Below are 18,699 nucleotides of genomic sequence, written 5' to 3' on the forward strand. Positions count from 1 at the left end.
AAACAGTGTTATTCGGTTTGCCTCCAAAAAACTAGGATGTAACAAGGTTATGAATTGTCTTCAGATGACGTCAGCTATACATTCAGAATTCAAAAATTTTCAGAAGATGTAAGGTCATGCAATTTCCGGGGCTCCACTTTCTAATTAGACTCCTTCCTTCTTACATCTTTCTTCATCGTCATGTGCCGTCTTCTTTAAACAACTCTATCCTCCCCCACCTAACAATTCAATTATCCGCCCGCCTCCTTTCTTTGCTCACGGAGCAATTCTGGGTGGGGGAGGCTCCGCCCACTTTTTTAGTTTTCCCCCCTAGTTTCATTATTTTTGTTACTTCCGACTTTTGGTACTACTAAGAAGATGTCTGTCGCCATGAAATGCTTCTATCTGCTGGTCTTATTGGCTGTGATGACAGTTGCCACGTGGCAAAATGAGGAAGGTGAGTTAGGTCGCACTCTTGGGTACTGTAATGGATACTGTACTTCTCTAGACAATATTTGGGGTATATTTACTTTTCGTCCCCCCCTATATTGAAGAATGACCCCCCAAAAAGGACCTGGGAAAAGCCCCCCACCTGATTGATTATTGACCCCCCACCCATTGAACATTAGCCCCTCCCCCTTTCTCTTTTTCACATAAACACCTGAACCATTGAGTCCAACATAATTCAACTATACCCGAATCTTCAGGCTTAGGAAAAAAGACCCGGAAGGACATTTTCGGCATAATTTATATTTATGATGTTCGAGATTATAGTCTGCAAACATGCTTCCATTTGTTTCATTCATAGTGTGGGGTTCAATAGTGGGGGCCTGATGTTCTATGATGGGGGTCTATTGTTAAACAGTGGGGGTTTTAAAGTCATTGATGGGGGACTGATATTCAATGATGGGGGTCTAATAATCCATAGGTGGGGGACCGATGATCAATGGTGGGGGGCTATCAATAAATGATTACAGCTAAGGATAAACAGTAAGAATTACAACACCGCTCTCGGTGGGGGGCTCTAGGGGGGTGGGGGCGATAAGTCATGAATACCAGGTTCTTGAACAATCGTCCCCCACTTTGTACTGGTGGGGGGTCATTGTTTCACACCAAAATAGAAGTAGAGCCCCCCGCCGTGAGGAAAAAGCCCCCACCTGTTTTGTACTGGGTGGGGGGCTCTTCCTAGGTAAATTTCAACGTGGGGGACTCTACTGATGTGGGGGGCGATAAGTAAAGAATCCCAATATTTGTGCTTATGTTGTAAGTTGCTCATAATTGAATATGATTTTGACAATTTTTCAAGTTTTCAATTAACCTATGGTTCCTATAAAGTAAATAGCAGGTGTAAACATAATTGGATTTTTTTTTCTAGATTTGTGACAATCTTGAAAATTTAATTAAGATGTAGGGGTTTTAGGCTTATAGAAATTGTGTTTAACGTTTTGTATTACCTGAATGTCAAGTAGTGTTCAAAGTATCGAGATACCAAAAATACTCGATTTTTGACGGTTTTAAGCATGAAAAAAATATAACGAAAATGTTTTCACGTTTAGTGTCAAAAAATCGTGGTTTCGAAGCATCCGGTTTTGAAATGGCAAGGTTGCCAAATGGCTCGGTTTCCAAACGTCCGGTTCCAATGCCCCTAGCCTGCAGAACTCAGCCGGTTGCATTTAAAGGCACAGCTATTAGCACGGCACGCTTCTTACAACCACGCTCTACCAAAACCGAAGAAAACTGCGTTTGAAATTGAGAGACCCAGAGAAAAGTTGGCATTTTTCAAGGGCATTTCGGTGGAGCGCAGTTGTAAGAACTGTGCCGAGCTAATAATTTGTCTAAAATTGAACGCTTCGAGGAATTTCTAGTTCTGTCTTTGAAATTCAAATTACGAAACTATGAAAAAATGTTACATGCTCCAAGACCGACCAGTAGGCTCTCGAAAACTTTGGAAATTCATGGGCATAACTTGATTCCTGTGAAAATTCCGCTTGTTTTGACGTCAGAAATGAATTCCTCATGACCAAAAACCCCCTCTGAAAAGAATCCATTCCACAAAGTCATGTTTTGTTTTGTGTCAGGTCCATAATAGGTCAAACGAAAAATAATATTTTAACGAGATTAAATGAGGATTCCTAATCCACGACATGTTATTATTACCAACTTGGATTAGTGGGTGGGGATCATGAAGAATGGGCCTTTTTGGGAAATGTCAGTACGACATCTCCTATGTCACATTGGATATTATAAGGTTAAGCTTGTTAGCTCATTTGACCTAGTGTTCTAATCCTTTTTGGATGTAACGAATCTTTTTATGGAGGACACGGATAGAGGAGTCAATTGTTTTAGTACAAATGTCACGAAAGATGTCATCAATCGTGTACATGTTCCCGAACGTTTTGAATAATTTACAGCTATTCTAAAAACGACACCTAGATGTAAAAAATTTATAGAGCAAAGGTTAGAAATTAATTGAAGATTCTGGCGAGAATTGGTTTTTTTTGGTGAACGTCTCTGAGATGAGACTAGAGATTGGGATGATGAGGAAATTGAAGAATCGTTGGGTGGTCGGGTTGAGATAGTGTCTAGTAGTTCGATCTTCAATAAACATGAAAATTTGGCATAGTGCCGAGAATATCTGCTAAAGAAAATAATTGGCATCTTCCACAATAATGGTCGGGATAGGATTCTGAATGTGTCATTACTTGCCGTTTGGCACCGAACTGATTAAAAGTAAAAGACTCTCTGCATTGGCTAGTCTTCCCGTAGTCGTCACCGGGTCTTCTAATAACTTGCTTCAAAACAAAGAATGCGAGTTTATAGACCCCTCAAGAGCCTTATAAAGCAAGGCCTCTTAGCCAGGTCCAGCCACTTGACTTAGCGGTTCTCACAGAAATTTTGAATTAAATTTGGATGAAGCTCATCAAAATGTTCTGTTCGAGTGGTCCAAAATCGTCATTCCGAAGCAACTTATATCAAGGTCCGTTCAAGATCCGGTAACAACTAGTCAAAACGAGAAGAATCGTACCGTATTTTTGTTCATTTTAGCGTTACACTGAAATCGATGACACATTCAAAATACTCACGATGTCTGCGTTCAGACCATTTAAAAAGTTTTGTTGCTGTGTAGACTCAGCAGAGTTGCATGGATTTCCGACTTCCGACATTCGTCATTCAATAACTGTGGAATTTAGGGAGAGTACCATACCGTGCAGTAAGATATACAATTTGGCCTTTTTCAGTTGACAATGACCAACTTTGAGAGGGTGTTACAGTATCCCTGATGGTCCCACAAAGTAAATTATGTATAAACCATACAGAACGAAGGTGGAACTTCATTTTTGTAGTTGACAACTTTTTTGTACGGACACTCTCTAGCAAGTTACATATCGACAAATTTCAGTGCAAAATAGAGTAATTTTTGAGCTGTTGTCTTAAAATGACCATAGCTATCTAGGGAGTGTCCGTACAAAAAAGTTGTCAACTACAAAAATGGAGCTCTGCTTGTGATCTACACACTCAATAAACAATTATTATTGTGCCACCATCAGGGAGGCCGTCTCACACTCGCAAAGTTGACCGTTTTCAACTAAAAACTGCAAGTGTCGCATTCCTTATGGTCAGTACTGTATGAATGTTTCTGGTAAGAATGAATTGATTCTTGAAACTCAATACATATCTATCTTGGCAACATCTAATTATCAGATTAGATTCATTTTACCCAGAATCCCAGAATCAAATATTCCATGTATGCCTTCTAGACGATTACCTGATTACGTAGACGCGCTAAGCCTCTCATACGTAACATATTCTTAAATTACCTGGAACGCCTAATCCTTTCCCGAAATGATATACTTCTTGACGGTAAACACTCTATTTTCAGACACTGGTTGCGCTGGTGCCGAGGGATGTGACGAGGAGACAAACAACAAGTTCGCCCTGCTCTTCCGCCAAATGTTAGCCAAACAAAGAGGTAATTCAGATAATGCAGTTGAGGGAACAACTCTAAAAAAGTGAATTAAACTTCCAGAAGCCAACGTGGACTGCACCGTCACCGAGGACTGCCCAGAATCCTTCGATTGTGTCTCTGGAAAGTGTCGATCGATGGGACCACGAAGAACCAAAATGTTCAATTTGTATAGTCGGTGGTGATTTCTGATGAATATGTATCTGTGAATTTGATATTGAAGGGGGGACAAGAAATGTGAGAATCTGATCAGCGAATAAATTTTGTGAATAAAAAATGAGATTAATTATTGTAGAAAGAGCACTCAATTAAGTGAAAAGAGCAATGAAATAAGTAGGTTGTAAAAATGATATTCGATGAGAGAAAATGTTGTGGAAACTGTCGTTTCCACAAGTTGAACTAGTACTCTTGATGAGAACAAAGATTATAATACACTCTGAAATAATCTGACGTGTCAAAGGACATGTAAACTACAATGAGATGTTTATATTGTGAAGACAATCAGTCATAAGAATTTAATTCCCCTTTTCAGATTAATTCCCTTTCAGATTCACTCGTTTGGTCCTCCCTTCGCTTCGCCGTCTCATTTTGGTCTTGCTCTCCGTAAATCTACACGCTACTGCCTGCGTCTCTCCAGTGGCGGGCGGTTCTCTTCATCGGTCGCGGCGAGACCCGCTGCGTGGGCGTCGAGCGAAGAGATTGCTCACCTTTTATATATTCCCTTTTCTCCCAGGGATTTGATGTAATTTGGCTTGCTAAAACTCGTAATAAATTAGTCCCATATTAGTAAAACATATCAGAATGACCGCTTCAGCCGAAGGTCACTAATTTCCCCCATTTAGATTGTCGAGCATCGTTCTCACTCCGGCAGAGATCCGGACTTATTTTAGGCCTCTCTTTGTTTCCGGTTTGGGAGTTTATATTTTCTCCCTTTTATCCCTTTTACGGTAATAAAAGATTACTTGTGTCTTGTTCTCTTTCTTTCCTATTTCAGATTGTTCTTACACACCTTTCACACAATTTAGGATTAATTCTCTCTCTTTAATAATATTGTAGTCCTTTTAGTCGCGCGCTCGCTAGTACTTCGCGCATTAGATTAATTATAGTTCTTGTCTATCTTATGATGACAAAAGAAAAATTGAAAAATCGGAGGATTTTCTAATGGCTTACTGATAAAAAAAATTAGTTTGAAACTCAAAACTCAACAAAATTATACAAAACAGAACAAAGAAAAGAGCAAAAATTTAAATGAAATCATCCTCTCCATGCATTGACATTGACCCTTCCAACTCTTTCGATGTCTTCGCCACGTCCTCCTTGATCAAATCACGTATTCTATCCAAAAGATTCGGTGGAAGCCATCCCTTTTCTCGTACTTCCTCTTCAGTTGGCATCGCTTGTGTCTCCACTATTCCGATGAGTTCTTCGACGGCTTTTGGCAGTTGAACGTCCATCACACAGTACCACATTTGACGGACACGTGGCAGTTTTCCTTGTTCGTACGTGTAGGAGACGGGTTCTGAAACAGTGATTTCAGGGTGAAGAATCGCAGAGTTGGGCCGGGCCGGGTCGAAATCAGAATTTCTCCGATCAGGCCCGGTCGGCTCGGAACTTTAGTACAGAAAAATTCGTTATTTTCCGAAAATTTCCCGATTTTTTCGGAAAACAATTTCTTAAATGGGGACACAATCATTGTCAAATTTAGGATTTTTGATATGAATCGAGTCAGGAAGCCAGGAAAAGATAATTTTCTCTTAGTGTCATGTCTGAAAATGCGTCTGAAGCGTGTTATGAGACCTCAAAATGCCAAAAATCGCTTCTTTTCGTGCAATTTTTCAGTACATTTCAATAAAAAGGAACATTTCCAAAAACTTTTTAAAATTTCGAAAAATGAACATTCATGAATGCATTTCACGTAGAGACGAGCAGAATTTCTATTGAAACGTACTGAAAACTGCACGACAGGAGCGATTTTTGGCACTTTGAGGTCTCATAACTCGCTTCAGACGCATTTTCAGACATGACACTGAGAGAAACTTTCTCTTTCCCCTGGCTTCCTGAATCGATTCATATCAAAAATCCTAAATTTGGGACTAGTTGTGTGCCCCTTTAGGAATTTTTTCAGAAAATATCGGAAAATTTCGAAATTCCCGGCCCGTTGCAACTCTGATAATTTCACGGTGAAGAAAAGCGATTGGATCTTACCATTAGCATCTCCATTCTGATTAATCGTCTGTGCTCTATCAGAAGAGACTTTCAATCTCTGTCTCTCTGGAATACTTCCGTGTTGTCTGAATGAAACCATCAGTGTCTGATACAATCCACCCTCTTTATCCTTTCTCGGATCGTATCCAAATCGACACCATAACCGTCCCCATGGACCACTTTGAATATAAAATGCATATTTTTGAAGGATACTTCTCAATAAGCTATCATCTATTCTTGTACGATACAGTAATCCTATTCTAGTCCACATTGGTCGTTCGTTGAATAGTTCCTTCAGAAGACGATGAGGTTCGTCGTGTTTGCAACGGAAATGTGCTTCTTCGACTGCTTCAGTGGAGGGTTCCAGGGGGAACTCGTCGTTCGCCATGACAGTGACAGAGAGCGCTTTTCGTTCCACGCGGAGATCTGGAAATGGGTTGTTTGTAACGAAATTTTCCTAATTTGATTTCAAAAACATTTCCAGGATAATTGCAAACCGGGTAACTTGCTTCAAACTCAAATGTATAGGCTGAAAAATATACCAAAATGTAGATCTCGGCTACTTCTATAAGTATGGCATACTCCGGGACAAATTACAGATTATTTCAGAACTCGCCTAGATATAAATTTAAGCAAACTTATCAATATTCGGCCCGGCTTCAAGAAAAGGTACTTACTTTTGACTGGATTTTTAGAATCTTAAAAAGATTTTACATTGAAAAAAACCCAATTTTTGATGCATAACTAGCTTTTGATTGAATCCTGAAGTATAGTCAAAAATTCGACATTTTTTGAAAAAAATTTCAAAAAACTTTAAAATTTTAGAGTTTCGAACCCCGGGCCGGGCCGAGAAAAAATCCCATTTCGACCTGGCCCGGCCCGTGACAAGTTTCAGTTTGAAATATTCAATTTCAGATCATAGCGTTTGAAGAGAATTATGTCGTATCCCGTTTCATCCGCTTTGCAGATACAAGTTTCAGGATTTATCCCCTCTACACCTTGATCTATATGCCAACTCACTCTGTCCATATCCACTTCGAACCGCCCGTCTCGTCTTCTCCGTATGATCAGTTTCTCGTCCCAAAATCTTCGTCGACGGCGTCAAATAACGACTGAACTGATATGGTGGAAGGAACAACGGAGTGGGTAGTGACTGTGTTTGATCCCACCAACTCAATGCAGATGACATGTCAGTTGGAATGAGTCTTGGAATCAAATCATCGAAACCGTCGGTTCCTATTCGTTTTTTGAGTGGAAGGTACTGGAAATCACACATCACGTCGAACGAGTAGACTGTGTTGATCTGGAAGAAAAAGAAACAGTTAGTACAACTGCGCTCCCCCGAAATGCTCTTGAAAAATGTCTTTTTTTTCTTTGAGTCTCTCAATTCCACACACATTTTTCTGGCTCCGGGACATTTCGCCACTAGACGTTTCGCCACCGGACATTTCGCCACCAGACATTTCGCCACCGGACATTTCGCCACCAGACATTTCGCCACCGGACGTTTCGCCACCAAAAAATGGAGAATTTCCGAAGCTTTATAGGGAAAAAAGCACATCACTTTAATTAGCATAATCAATGCATACTAGTGGTATGTTTTTTTTCCCTATAAAGCTTCGGAAATTCGGAAAATTCTCCATTTTTTGGTGGCGAAACGTCTGGTGGCGAAATGTCTGGTGGCGAAATGTCCGGTGGCGAAATGTCTGGTGGCGAAACGTCCGGTGGCGAAACGTCTAGTGGCGAAATGTCCCGGAGCCATTTTTCTTTGGTTTTGGTAGAGCGCGTAAGAAGTGTGCCGTGCTAATACAGCCCTCCTTACTGAACCGGTTTTTTTCGAACTTGGATCAGAAGATCAGAAGTTTTCCCCTCATGATGCCTGTCTTTTGCTTTTTTCAAAATTTTCAAAACTACATCTTCTGGGTGAAAAAACTGATTTTCAAGCCAAAGTCGAAGAGAGAAAAGGGGAAGACGGTCGGCAAACCCGTGAAACGTCGGCTGCTCGCTTTCCACTCCACAGGGTGGCGCGTGGATGAAGGGGAACGCGCCGACAGTCCGATCTGGCAAGTTAAGCTTGAATTTCATCTCTAAAGTAGCCAGCGGCTGCATACACCGTCTGGTTTTAACCATTCGCAACTCACCAATCCCAAAAACTTTGTCTTCATTTTCTTCGGATTCGACTTCTTCCTTCTCACTTTCATCACCAAATGAAGTGTTCCAGATGAGACGTTATCCTGAGTCTTCCTTTCAGCCATTATACGAGATGTATACGAGTTATTAGGGGTGTGACTCAATTCTAGAGAATGATTGTTCAGGTGGGATTGACTGATCAATTGAAGACCGCCCATTGTTTGAAGCGCCTTATCCACATCCTGAACGATTCCTGGATACTTGATAAGGATGAATTGTTTCGGCTCCTCCTTTTTAGGTTGAGCGAAATTTAGGAAATCCTCCATTTTTTTATCCATGGTGACTTCTGAAAGATTCGATTTGGAAAAGAATGTGATAAGGTCATGTAAAAAGTATTCTAGTACATATTTTACCTCATTTTTTTCTAAAATCATGTTTTCTCCCATTTTTCTATCATTTTTCCCTTTTTCTACACTTTTCTCACCGTTTTTCTACAGTTTTCCGTCACCATTCGGGCAGTGAACATTAAAAACCTTAAAGGCGCATTGAATTATTGAATTTGGATATCTCGACGCGGGCGGCATCCTTTTGATGTTCACTGCCGGAATGATGACGGAAAACTGTAGAAAAACGGTGAAAAAAAGCGTAGAAATAGGAAAATAATGGTAGAAAAATGAGAGAAAAACATGTGAAAACGAAATAAAAATTTCACCGTTCGTGAATAGTAAAACATGAATTAGAATACATTTTTACATGCCCTGAATTACCCCATAATAGTTTTTTCCACAGATAATATTCAGGTCGAAACCCTTGATAGATAGCGAAATGCGATTTAAAAAAAAATAAATTAAAAGTAAAGCAGTTTTCTTTTTCAAAATTCAGATCAATATGAGGCAGGATATGTTGTGATAAAACCGGTACAGCAATTCAAAAAAAAGACAAAAATTATACAAAATTCACAAAATGATGTCACTAGTCCTCCATCTCATTCTGCTCCTCAAACGGCCATCCATTCTGTACACACTCCACTTTCTTCAATTCAGTGTATGGCCATGCGTTGAACGAGTGAGTTTTGACGCCGTGCACGAAATTGAATTCTTGGAAGCAAGAACGGCAGAAGTAGGTGTAAGTGTTGGGAAGGAGTTCGTGACGTTCGACGACGAATCTGGAAATAGGGGAGAATATTACGGTTTTGGTAGTGATTTTGAGCAACTTCTGTTGAATTTTTGAGAAATTTTCCGATAGTTTCTGAGAATTTGTTTTCAGAAAACTGCCATATGGCTCCTATTGCGGAGATCTTTCGGGTCAAAAATCAACCGATTTCCTTTTCTCGAACATTAAGGTGTTCGTAGTGAATTTGAGCAACTTTTGATGGATTTATGAGAAATTTTCATTGGGTTTTACAATTTTTCCGATTTTTTTAAATTGTTGGTGATTTTCAGTTAGAAATCTTTTCTAGATCAGTTTCGGCTTTTTTTAATTCAAAAATAGCCATTTTTATTCGGTTTTTAGTGAATTTTTAGTGTTTTATTGCTATTTTTTCAAAACTTTATTAGCACGGCAAGCTTCTTACAACCGCGCTCTACCGAAACCAAAGAAAATTGTGTGCAAATTTGAGAGACTCAGAGAAAAAGAGACATTTCCAAAGGAGATTTCGATGAAGCGCAGTTGTAAGAACTGTGCCGAGCTAATATTTTTTCAAATTTTCAGTTAAAAAAAGTCAAATAGCCAAATTCTCAGACAAAAAACACTATTTTAGGCGTCTTATAGCAATTTTCATTCCGAAAACCTCATTTTTTTCTAAATTTTCAGCTGATTTTTAGCAGATTTTAATCTGAAATCATTCCAAAAAGTCCAAAATCTTGAATTCTTTTTTTTATTTCTCGAAGATTCTTTTCCGTTCAATTTTTCATTTTTTCCCGTGAAACCCTCCATATGATTATTCCCGTGATACCATAAAAACCCACTGGCCCAGAGATCTCTAAAATAGATAAGAAATTGCGTATAAAGGAGGCTCTGAAACTCCAAGAAACCACAATTTTGTTGCTCATTCCCCTGTGTGTGACAAAAGAGACAAGTCCGTCTGACATGCCGAACCCACCGCCGAAAGAAGATACTTGGGCCTTCCAACCAATCGGAGCACCATTCCCACCAAGTCCAGTCAAATGTATGGGAGAGCAGAACATGTACGTGGCTCTGTGGTACAAACACGGAAAGCCGATTCATGGACGTTCGTGGAACAATGGAGGAGTTGTCGAGTGCTCGTTCCCGTATAAGGAGGCTGAGTTGACCACCAAGGCGCAGTTGGAGGGACAGATTCAGGTTCTTCAATATCTCGGAGACCACAACAACCAAGGTAAGCGTATGGTGGCGTCGGGCTTCTTCTAACTTCCTCATTTCAGGATTCTGGTACGAGTGGATCAAGTACAAGGACCGTATTGAGAAGCTCGATGACAAGCATCAACTCGTTCGTTGCGGAGACTCGTTCCCAATCTTCTGGAAACGTGCCGAGGGAAACCTTCTCGGATACGTTGACAACAAGACCGAGGACGCCTGGTTCTCGTTCAACGGAAAGGTGATCAAACAAACTGGACCACAACTCAATGACATGTACATCATCACTCGTAACTGTGTTGGTGGACCACCACATTGTCCGTGCGCTGCTTGCGGAGCCGCTCCACCACCACCGAAACCAGTGCCACGTGTCGAGAGAGACGAATGGATGGATATTCGTGAGGGAGATCCATGGCCGACTCGTACCTTGGTCAAGGCGCTGGACAAGACTTTGGACACATTGCCAGGAGTCAATCCAGATCAATATGTTGCTCTCTGGTACATGCAAGGAGAGCCAGTCATGGGACGTGTCTGGAATGAGGGAGGAAAGGTGAGAGGCGTCTTAACTACGACGGGATCCTAATTCTAACATCTCGGTTTTCAGATCGCTGCCAACTTCTCTTGGTTCAACAACGAGTACTGCAAGAATGTCGGATCTATCCAACTTCTTGTCCATCTTCCGGATAGCGTCCGTGGTTTCGACTATGGCTGGATTCCATTCCCAGAGGCTGCCAAGTTCGGAGACAAGGTCTGGCACCCAGTTCACGTTAACAACCACAAGGGAGACATCTCTGTGGGAGTTGTCAATGTCGCTGGAGGAAAGCAGATCTTGGCCAAGGTTGACGTCCGTAACGAGAAGTATGGATACGGATACCAAGGAAAGGAGCACTCTGCCACCGCCAAGAACTGTGCCGACAACACTATCGTCCTCTGCCGTAAGGCTAAGGCTGGATACAAGTTGGACGGTTAATTTGAGATCCCATGAACAGCACCCCCTACCACAAACGCCAACAGCACTGCATGCACAAGAAACGAGAGATGGATGGTATCCTTTTATTGTCCTTTTTCTTATTTTTTAATGAATGTGAAAAATTTTATTTCTTGTTTCTTTTACGGGTTTTCAGGTTTCCATTTTTAACCTTTTTTAACTGAATTTTGCACATTTAGCGTCTAGAAAGAGGGCTTTAAACGAAAACATGCAAATTTTAGAATTTTTGTTGGAAAGTGGGGTTCTGGGGCGCCTTGGACGCGTTTTTGAGCCGGAATATGCCAAATACTAAAATCTGAGGGCCCGAGACGCGTTTTTCATCTAAAAAGTATCAAAAATTGACAAAAATCTGAAGTCGGGGGTGCCTTGGACGCGTTTTTCGTCTAACAATAAAAAGTATCAAAAATTGACAAAATTCTAAGTCTGGGGTGCCTTGTACGCGTTTTTGAGCAGGAAAATGTCAAATTTTGAAATCTGGGGCGTCTGAGACGCGTATATGAGCAGAAAAATGTCAAAAAATAGCAGAACTGGGGCGCCTTAGACGCGTTTTTGGACCGAAAACGGCAAAACTTATTTTTTAATATAAAAATATAATTTTGGATTAAAATTTAGCAAAACTGATTTTGAAAAAAAATTTTAATTTTATGACCGCATATAACCTTAAAATTGATTTTCAACCTGAAACTCATCCACTTACTCAACATGTCCTTTCCTGCACATCTCGCACTTTCTCTCGTTTCCCTTCTCGAATAACACGAATGGATACTTTTCAATTCCACGTGGATCTGTTTCGTGAAGAAGTCTCAAATCGTGAAAAATCAAAAGATGTTCACAGTTTCCCGAGTGTTGAAAGATGTACGGTTGTCCGAGACGAAGTTTCAAATCGATGATTTTGACGCCTTCCATGTGTTTCGCATCCACTGGATCGAAGATTTCTTTTTGTTCCATAAATCTGCGGATTGGGCTGGAAATGGGAAATTATTGGGATTTTTATTAATTTTATATTATCAAGGCACAGTTCTTACAACTGCGCTCCCCCGAAATACCCTAGAAAAATGTTTTTTTCTCTGAGTCTCTCAATTTCCCACACTATTTTCTTCGGTTTCGATAGAGCGCGGTTGTAAGAAGCGTGCCGGCCTGATAACTGACAATGAAATATCCTTTGCATTCTCTGCAGACGAATCGACATAAAATGTGTCATGTATAAAGATGAAAGAGGATGGAAACCGTTCGGCAGATGAGTTGTCGAAATTCTGTGGCTCCAACTCGGATCCGTTCTCTAATGGGACGATTGTGTCGCTTTGGCAAGACTGGAAAAATATGGATCATTAGCTGAGCACAGTTCTTACAACTGCGCTCCACCGAAACGCGTATGAAAAATGTCTCTTTTTCTTTGCGTCTCTCAATATCGCACACTATTTTCTGCGGTTTCGGTAGAGCGCGGTTGTGAGAAGCGAGATCATGAGAAGCGAGCCGTGCTAATAGAACGGTCTAAAATGTCAGCAGATCACGCTAAACTCACCAATCTCTGCCTCAAATCTGACAAGAGGGAGTCACCACGAACGAGGAATTTCATCTGGGGCTTTAGAAGACGTGAGCTTCGGAGCTCATTGGAGAAAAGAATTCGATTGTAGGGTGTCATCGCGTCGACGATCATCACGATGTCGTCTTCGCATTTTTCGGTTAGAGAGCATTGTGGACTGTATACCTGTAAGAGGAATGAGGGTTTTTTGGTGAAAAAAGAGAAAAAAAATGGTAGAAAACATTAGAAACCTTTAAAAAATTCAAAATTTTGGTTCTTTTTTCCCATTTTCAGAATTACTAACATTAGTATTCGGTCCTCCTTTCATCAAATATTTATCGTATTTCAGTGATGTCACATATTGCGATTTTCTCTGTCTCGACGTCTTTAGAAACTCGTCTCGTTTTATCACCGATCTAAAAATAAAAATATTTAAATTTTATCATCAAAAACTTGATTTTAAATCTAACTTGTGTGTAAAAAGTGGAGATTTTTCGAGAAACGTTTCATCTCCTTTCATATCTTCCAGTCGTCGAGTCGAAACATCTACAGGACGGACGAGGAACATGTCGAGACTGGAATTAATTGATTTTGTTATTCAAATTTCTCAAATTTTGGTCATTTTTACAAAAAAACACACTTTGAAACTTCTTCAATCGCTGCAGCAGCTTCTTCCTCTGTCACTCCTTCTACACAGGCCATACTGGTCTGCCACATTTCCATTTCTAAATCCTTTTCGCTTTTTCCTTCTTTCTCCTCGACTTCTCTATCGATTGTGACTGTAAAAAAACTAACTTAGTAGAATTAAAATAACAATTTTACCTTCTCCAGCCTCCCGACCATCTAATAGATCTTCTTTTACATTTTTTAATTCGATAAGCGGCGAAATGTACCATTGTTCATCGGAATTGAATTTTCGATCCATTAATCTCTTCAATTCGAATGAGCGCTTTTTTCCGCAGGGTACGGTGTACATTCGGTGTTCACACAGATTTCGCGTTCACCGTGACGCGCAACTGCAGACTGGCGCGAAATTTTTTAGGGCGCCATTTTTTGAATTTAGGAGCGGGCACCTCCTCCTTTCACTTGTCCGATTCATTCATTCTCTCCAGCTGCTCTAGTCATTTTTCGTTTTTTCTTTCAATTTTCGCAGCATTTTCCTTATATTTTCCTTTCTTCCGCTCTCAAAAGGCCCATTCCCTCTTGCTTGTTCGGCCTAAAAACATCTCCTTTTTATTATTTTTCGATCTTCTTTCAGTTTCGAAAGTCATTTTAGGTTTTATTCTTATAAAATCACCAGCCTGGCTGCCGCGCCTTCGGCGCTTCATCCGGCTGGCTTCTCCTTATTTACGCGGCCACACTTTTTACAAAAGTGTCCGAATGGCCGAATGGTCCGAGGCGGTGGTCGCTGCGCAAAGAGCGCAAGTTCGATTTTGGGCCCGTCCGCCATTCTTTCTCATTTCTCAAAATTTGCGGACATTGGGACAGATGGACAGACTCCACATGCGTTTTATATATAAGAATGATCATTTCTTCGCACGTTTCTCTCTTCCTATCTATTCCTACCCGGAATCCGTTTATACCGCCCATTTGACGCGTTGGCCTAAAAAATATCGAACGTTTGTTAGCGAATGAGTCAGCATCCGTTTCTCCTCTCTTTTCATCATTTCTATATTGATTGTGACCACACTGACATTATTTTCGGAGTGATAAGCAGAGAAAACGAGGAAAACTCCCCTCTTCTTTTTCAGTTTTTCCCTTGTTTTCAAATTATCGAAAATCTTCTCCTCTATCTGCTTGTACTATAATAAAATCATCCACCGAAAGAAATCGGCCTAAATTCTCGCCGAAGGCCAGCGCACACTTTTATCTCGACTACACAATTATTATGTGTCCTTGCGGGTCAGCTCAGCCGGATACACAGACGGATACGATCAATCACTCGCTGGCCGACGGTCTCTTATACTAGTACTAACCTATTTGCACAGCTTGCCACTTGGTTCCGTTCCCTAGTTTTTCGCTGCTTGTTGCATTTTGCTAGTCGAAAATAGTTATTTGCTGTTTGCTTCATTCTTATCAGTTTTTGGTTTTTTTTGGCATCGCGTCTTATCAGTGTAAATTCTTCGAGTTCTAGAGTTCCAGGTCATCAACGATTATGACTCGGTTTTTCTCTAGCATGTAAGAGGTTAGGTTCAACCAGCCGCATCGAAATGTTAGATGGATGGGGCACATTTTCAAATGCGTTGGGCTGCTAACTGAAGGGACATCCATCGTTGACGGCCGATGGTCAAGGCCGTCACAAAGCATTTGCCGGGGGCCCGAAACATAGAGGGCGCGAGAGAGAAATGACGAGGAGACGGGCGGCGCCAGTGTCTCCCTCTATGTTTCTCGCTCTTGGTATAATGTGTCTCATCGACAACGGAGCGATGAGATGGGAGTGGAAACGAAGGGAGAGCTCTTTTCGTCCCGATGCCCAGTGCCGACACACACGACCCCTTAACTCGTCGGTTTTTTCTTTTCTCTTCAATTTTGAGTCTTGCAAACAAGCTGGTTCGGACAACTCAGTTCAAACGTTCTTAGCGGAATCTGATACTCATCTTGCCGACTATCAAGACGCGCCGCATGCATAGCGACTACGGTAATTGACCTTTGTTTGGTGTCGAATGGTAGACTGATGCCCAGTTGTATAGTCGACCCCACAAAGCCAGTCGATTGCCACGTCACCTCCGTTTCTCTTCTCAATTTCGCAGTTTTCCGCAATCCTTCTCCGCGTCAATCGTCGGGTACGATTTCCATCGCATTGAACTAGTTTTTCCTCTCTTCTCCCCTCATCCATTTCCCATTTCGTTCCACGTTTTTTCTTCTTTTTCTTCGGATGCAGCAGCCTAACCACAAGAAAACAGAAATCTAGGCACATTTCATTCGGTTCCCATAGGATTACTGCGCCAATCGCACCAAATTGCACCCGATGAAAAGCCATCTGTGTCTTTCGTCTCCTTCTGCCAATTGTAGTGGTGACATACTGGCAAAACAAATGGATTAAGCCCCTAGAATTGATGGTATTTCGCAATAGACTTGTCTTCCCATGTCTGCGTGTGCTCCCCTACCCATATCTACATATTTCGCAATCGGTTTCACCCCAGCCCACCCCTTTGGACACAGCCTTCATTCCCAGTTGAGAGTAGTGGCCACTGCGGTTTTTTAATGCGAGCGGGCGCCGCGCGCCCCGTGTTCTCGCGATTATCGATCCGAGTGCACACAGCGCCGGACGCCGCCCTATACTTCGTCTCTATTCCATCCTAGAGGGTAGTATGTCCGCTAAACGCCCTTTTTGTTTCCTTTTTTGAGCGATTATGAGAAGTGGCTGCTCCGAACTGCATAAAACTGCAATGGTTGTTTTCCGAAATTTCGCAACGTGTGGTGTTTGATGGTTATGATCAACATCCCCGAATTCAAATTCAGTTTTTGAATCTCATTCTGACATTTTTCTACAACACTCGTTTGAATCTTTTTCTCTTATACTAGAAAAAAATCACAGCTCATCAATCTTGCCTCTGACGTGTTCTATCTTTTTCGCGTTTCGCGTTTTTCTTTTTTCCAATCTCTCATTCTCTGAATTTTGCAGCAAAAATGAGAGAGATCGTCCACGTTCAAGCCGGACAGTGCGGAAACCAAATCGGATCCAAATTCTGGGAAGTCATCTCCGACGAGCACGGAATCCAGCCCGATGGAACCTTCAAAGGAGAGACCGATCTCCAGTTGGAGCGCATCGATGTCTACTACAACGAGGCCAACAGTGAGTTTCGATTTAATCGAATTCTGTGTACTAATGAGTAACTTTTCCAGACGGCAAGTATGTTCCACGCGCAGTTTTGGTCGATCTCGAACCAGGAACCATGGATTCTGTCCGTTCCGGTCCATTCGGACAGTTGTTCCGCCCTGATAACTTTGTGTTCGGACAAAGCGGAGCCGGAAACAACTGGGCCAAGGGACATTACACAGAGGGAGCTGAGCTCGTCGACAACGTTCTCGACGTTATCCGTAAGGAGGCTGAGGGATGCGACTGTCTCCAAGGATTCCAGCTCACTCACTCCCTCGGAGGAGGTACCGGATCAGGAATGGGAACCCTTCTTATCTCCAAGATCCGCGAAGAGTACCCAGACAGAATCATGAGCTCATTCTCGGTTGTACCATCACCAAAGGTCTCTGACACCGTCGTCGAGCCATACAACGCCACCCTCTCCGTCCACCAGCTCGTTGAGAACACCGATGAGACCTACTGTATCGATAACGAGGCCCTCTACGACATCTGCTACAGAACACTCAAGCTCACCAACCCAACATACGGAGACTTGAACCATCTCGTTTCGCTCACGATGTCCGGAGTTACCACCTGCCTCCGATTCCCAGGACAGCTCAACGCCGATCTCCGCAAGTTGGCCGTCAACATGGTGCCATTCCCACGTCTCCACTTCTTCATGCCAGGATTCGCCCCATTGTCCGCCAAGGGAACTCAAGCGTACCGTGCTCTCACCGTCGCCGAGCTCACCCAACAAATGTTCGACGCCAAGAACATGATGGCTGCTTGCGACCCAAGACACGGACGTTACCTCACCGTCGCCGCCATGTTCCGTGGACGCATGTCGATGAGAGCGAGTTTATATTCCGCCCTAATGTCTTTTATATTATTATCTTCCAGGAAGTCGACGAGCAAATGCTCAACGTTCAAAACAAGAACTCCTCGTACTTCGTCGAATGGATTCCAAACAATGTCAAGACCGCCGTTTGCGACATCCCACCACGTGGACTCAAGATGGCCGCTACCTTCGTCGGAAACTCCACCGCCATCCAAGAGCTCTTCAAGCGCATCTCGGAGCAATTCACCGGTAAGAACTTTCCTATCGGAAGAGATTTGCTGTTTGAAGCAAATTTCATCAAAAACTATGCGGCTTCACTTCTAAAACTCATATTTTCCAGCTATGTTCCGCCGTAAGGCCTTCCTCCATTGGTACACTGGTGAGGGAATGGACGAGATGGAGTTCACCGAGGCCGAGAGCAACATGAACGATCTCATCTCCGAGTACCAACAGTACCAGGAGGCCACCGCCGAAGATGACGCCGAGGGATACGCCGATGGAGAGGCCGGAGAGACGTACGAGGAGCAATAAACTGATTCTTTCTTTTTCGCTCCTAAGCATTCTATTCCACCCAATCCACTCCCCCTTTTCAAATTCTTCTTTTCTCACTTGTCAAATGAGTCCCACTCTCACACTCCCCACCTTCCTTCGACCCGTTCTCTAATTTATTTGCTTTTTTGTTTTTTGGAGACTTTCAGTCTCGTTTTATCTCTGAAAATTTGCGTCTGAGTGAAGTGAATGCTATGAAAGTGGATCAACCTTTTTTGTCTTCTTCTCTGTTCTGATGTTCTCAAGAGCTTTGTGCATTAAAAACCCGAAAAGTGCGCACAAATATTTGTATTGTGTTCGTTTTCGGTTTCTTTCTCAGGCCCACCTCGCGCGACCTCTTGCAAAGTGAATTGTGACCTCAAATGGGTTTCAAATTGCTCTGAATTCCGGA

General features: G+C 42.1%; 9 protein-coding genes across 9 annotated transcripts; 3 read left to right on the forward strand and 6 right to left on the reverse strand.

The window, feature by feature from the left end:
• Positions 1–357: 357 nt before the first annotated feature.
• GCK72_008854 (uncharacterized protein) lies at positions 358–4,128 on the forward strand (the record flags this gene model as incomplete). The annotated part of the gene is made up of 3 exons (XM_003107578.2): positions 358–436; positions 3,860–3,949; positions 4,007–4,128. 3 exons carry the CDS (start codon positions 358–360, stop codon positions 4,126–4,128), a joined length of 291 nt encoding a protein of 96 aa, XP_003107626.1.
• Positions 4,129–5,187: 1,059 nt separating this feature from the next.
• Positions 5,188–8,616, reverse strand: GCK72_008855 (uncharacterized protein; the record flags this gene model as incomplete). The annotated part of the gene is made up of 4 exons (XM_053727083.1): positions 5,188–5,462; positions 6,149–6,574; positions 7,169–7,451; positions 8,290–8,616. 4 exons carry the CDS (start codon positions 8,614–8,616, stop codon positions 5,188–5,190), a joined length of 1,311 nt encoding a protein of 436 aa, XP_053586660.1.
• A 634-nt stretch (positions 8,617–9,250) lies between these two features.
• Positions 9,251–10,464, reverse strand: GCK72_008856 (uncharacterized protein; the record flags this gene model as incomplete). The annotated part of the gene is made up of 2 exons (XM_053727084.1): positions 9,251–9,443; positions 10,367–10,464. 2 exons carry the CDS (start codon positions 10,462–10,464, stop codon positions 9,251–9,253), a joined length of 291 nt encoding a protein of 96 aa, XP_053586661.1.
• On the forward strand, positions 10,367–11,582 carry GCK72_008857 (uncharacterized protein; the record flags this gene model as incomplete). Its single annotated transcript, XM_003107613.2, has 3 exons — positions 10,367–10,634; positions 10,681–11,162; positions 11,217–11,582. The coding sequence occupies 3 exons, from the start codon at positions 10,367–10,369 to the stop codon at positions 11,580–11,582; spliced, it is 1,116 nt and encodes a 371-aa protein (XP_003107661.1).
• Positions 11,175–11,634, reverse strand: GCK72_008858 (uncharacterized protein; the record flags this gene model as incomplete). The annotated part of the gene is made up of 2 exons (XM_053727085.1): positions 11,175–11,559; positions 11,612–11,634. The coding sequence occupies 2 exons, from the start codon at positions 11,632–11,634 to the stop codon at positions 11,175–11,177; spliced, it is 408 nt and encodes a 135-aa protein (XP_053586662.1).
• Positions 11,635–12,293: 659 nt separating this feature from the next.
• On the reverse strand, positions 12,294–14,098 carry GCK72_008859 (uncharacterized protein; the record flags this gene model as incomplete). Its single annotated transcript, XM_003107647.2, has 7 exons — positions 12,294–12,564; positions 12,750–12,910; positions 13,123–13,308; positions 13,427–13,538; positions 13,593–13,697; positions 13,763–13,901; positions 13,945–14,098. 7 exons carry the CDS (start codon positions 14,096–14,098, stop codon positions 12,294–12,296), a joined length of 1,128 nt encoding a protein of 375 aa, XP_003107695.2.
• Positions 14,099–16,686: 2,588 nt separating this feature from the next.
• On the reverse strand, positions 16,687–17,043 carry GCK72_008860 (uncharacterized protein; the record flags this gene model as incomplete). The annotated part of the gene is made up of 1 exon (XM_053727086.1): positions 16,687–17,043. One exon carries the CDS (start codon positions 17,041–17,043, stop codon positions 16,687–16,689), a length of 357 nt encoding a protein of 118 aa, XP_053586663.1.
• GCK72_008861 (uncharacterized protein) lies at positions 16,753–18,290 on the forward strand (the record flags this gene model as incomplete). The annotated part of the gene is made up of 4 exons (XM_053727087.1): positions 16,753–16,918; positions 16,969–17,778; positions 17,826–18,008; positions 18,100–18,290. 4 exons carry the CDS (start codon positions 16,753–16,755, stop codon positions 18,288–18,290), a joined length of 1,350 nt encoding a protein of 449 aa, XP_053586664.1.
• GCK72_008862 (uncharacterized protein) lies at positions 17,316–18,320 on the reverse strand (the record flags this gene model as incomplete). The annotated part of the gene is made up of 3 exons (XM_053727088.1): positions 17,316–17,634; positions 17,733–18,063; positions 18,137–18,320. The coding sequence occupies 3 exons, from the start codon at positions 18,318–18,320 to the stop codon at positions 17,316–17,318; spliced, it is 834 nt and encodes a 277-aa protein (XP_053586665.1).
• Between the last annotated feature and the right edge of the window lie 379 nt (positions 18,321–18,699).

The sequence above is a fragment of the Caenorhabditis remanei genome, chromosome III, assembly GCF_010183535.1.
Source record: "Caenorhabditis remanei strain PX506 chromosome III, whole genome shotgun sequence".
Lineage (NCBI taxonomy): Eukaryota > Metazoa > Nematoda > Chromadorea > Rhabditida > Rhabditidae > Caenorhabditis > Caenorhabditis remanei.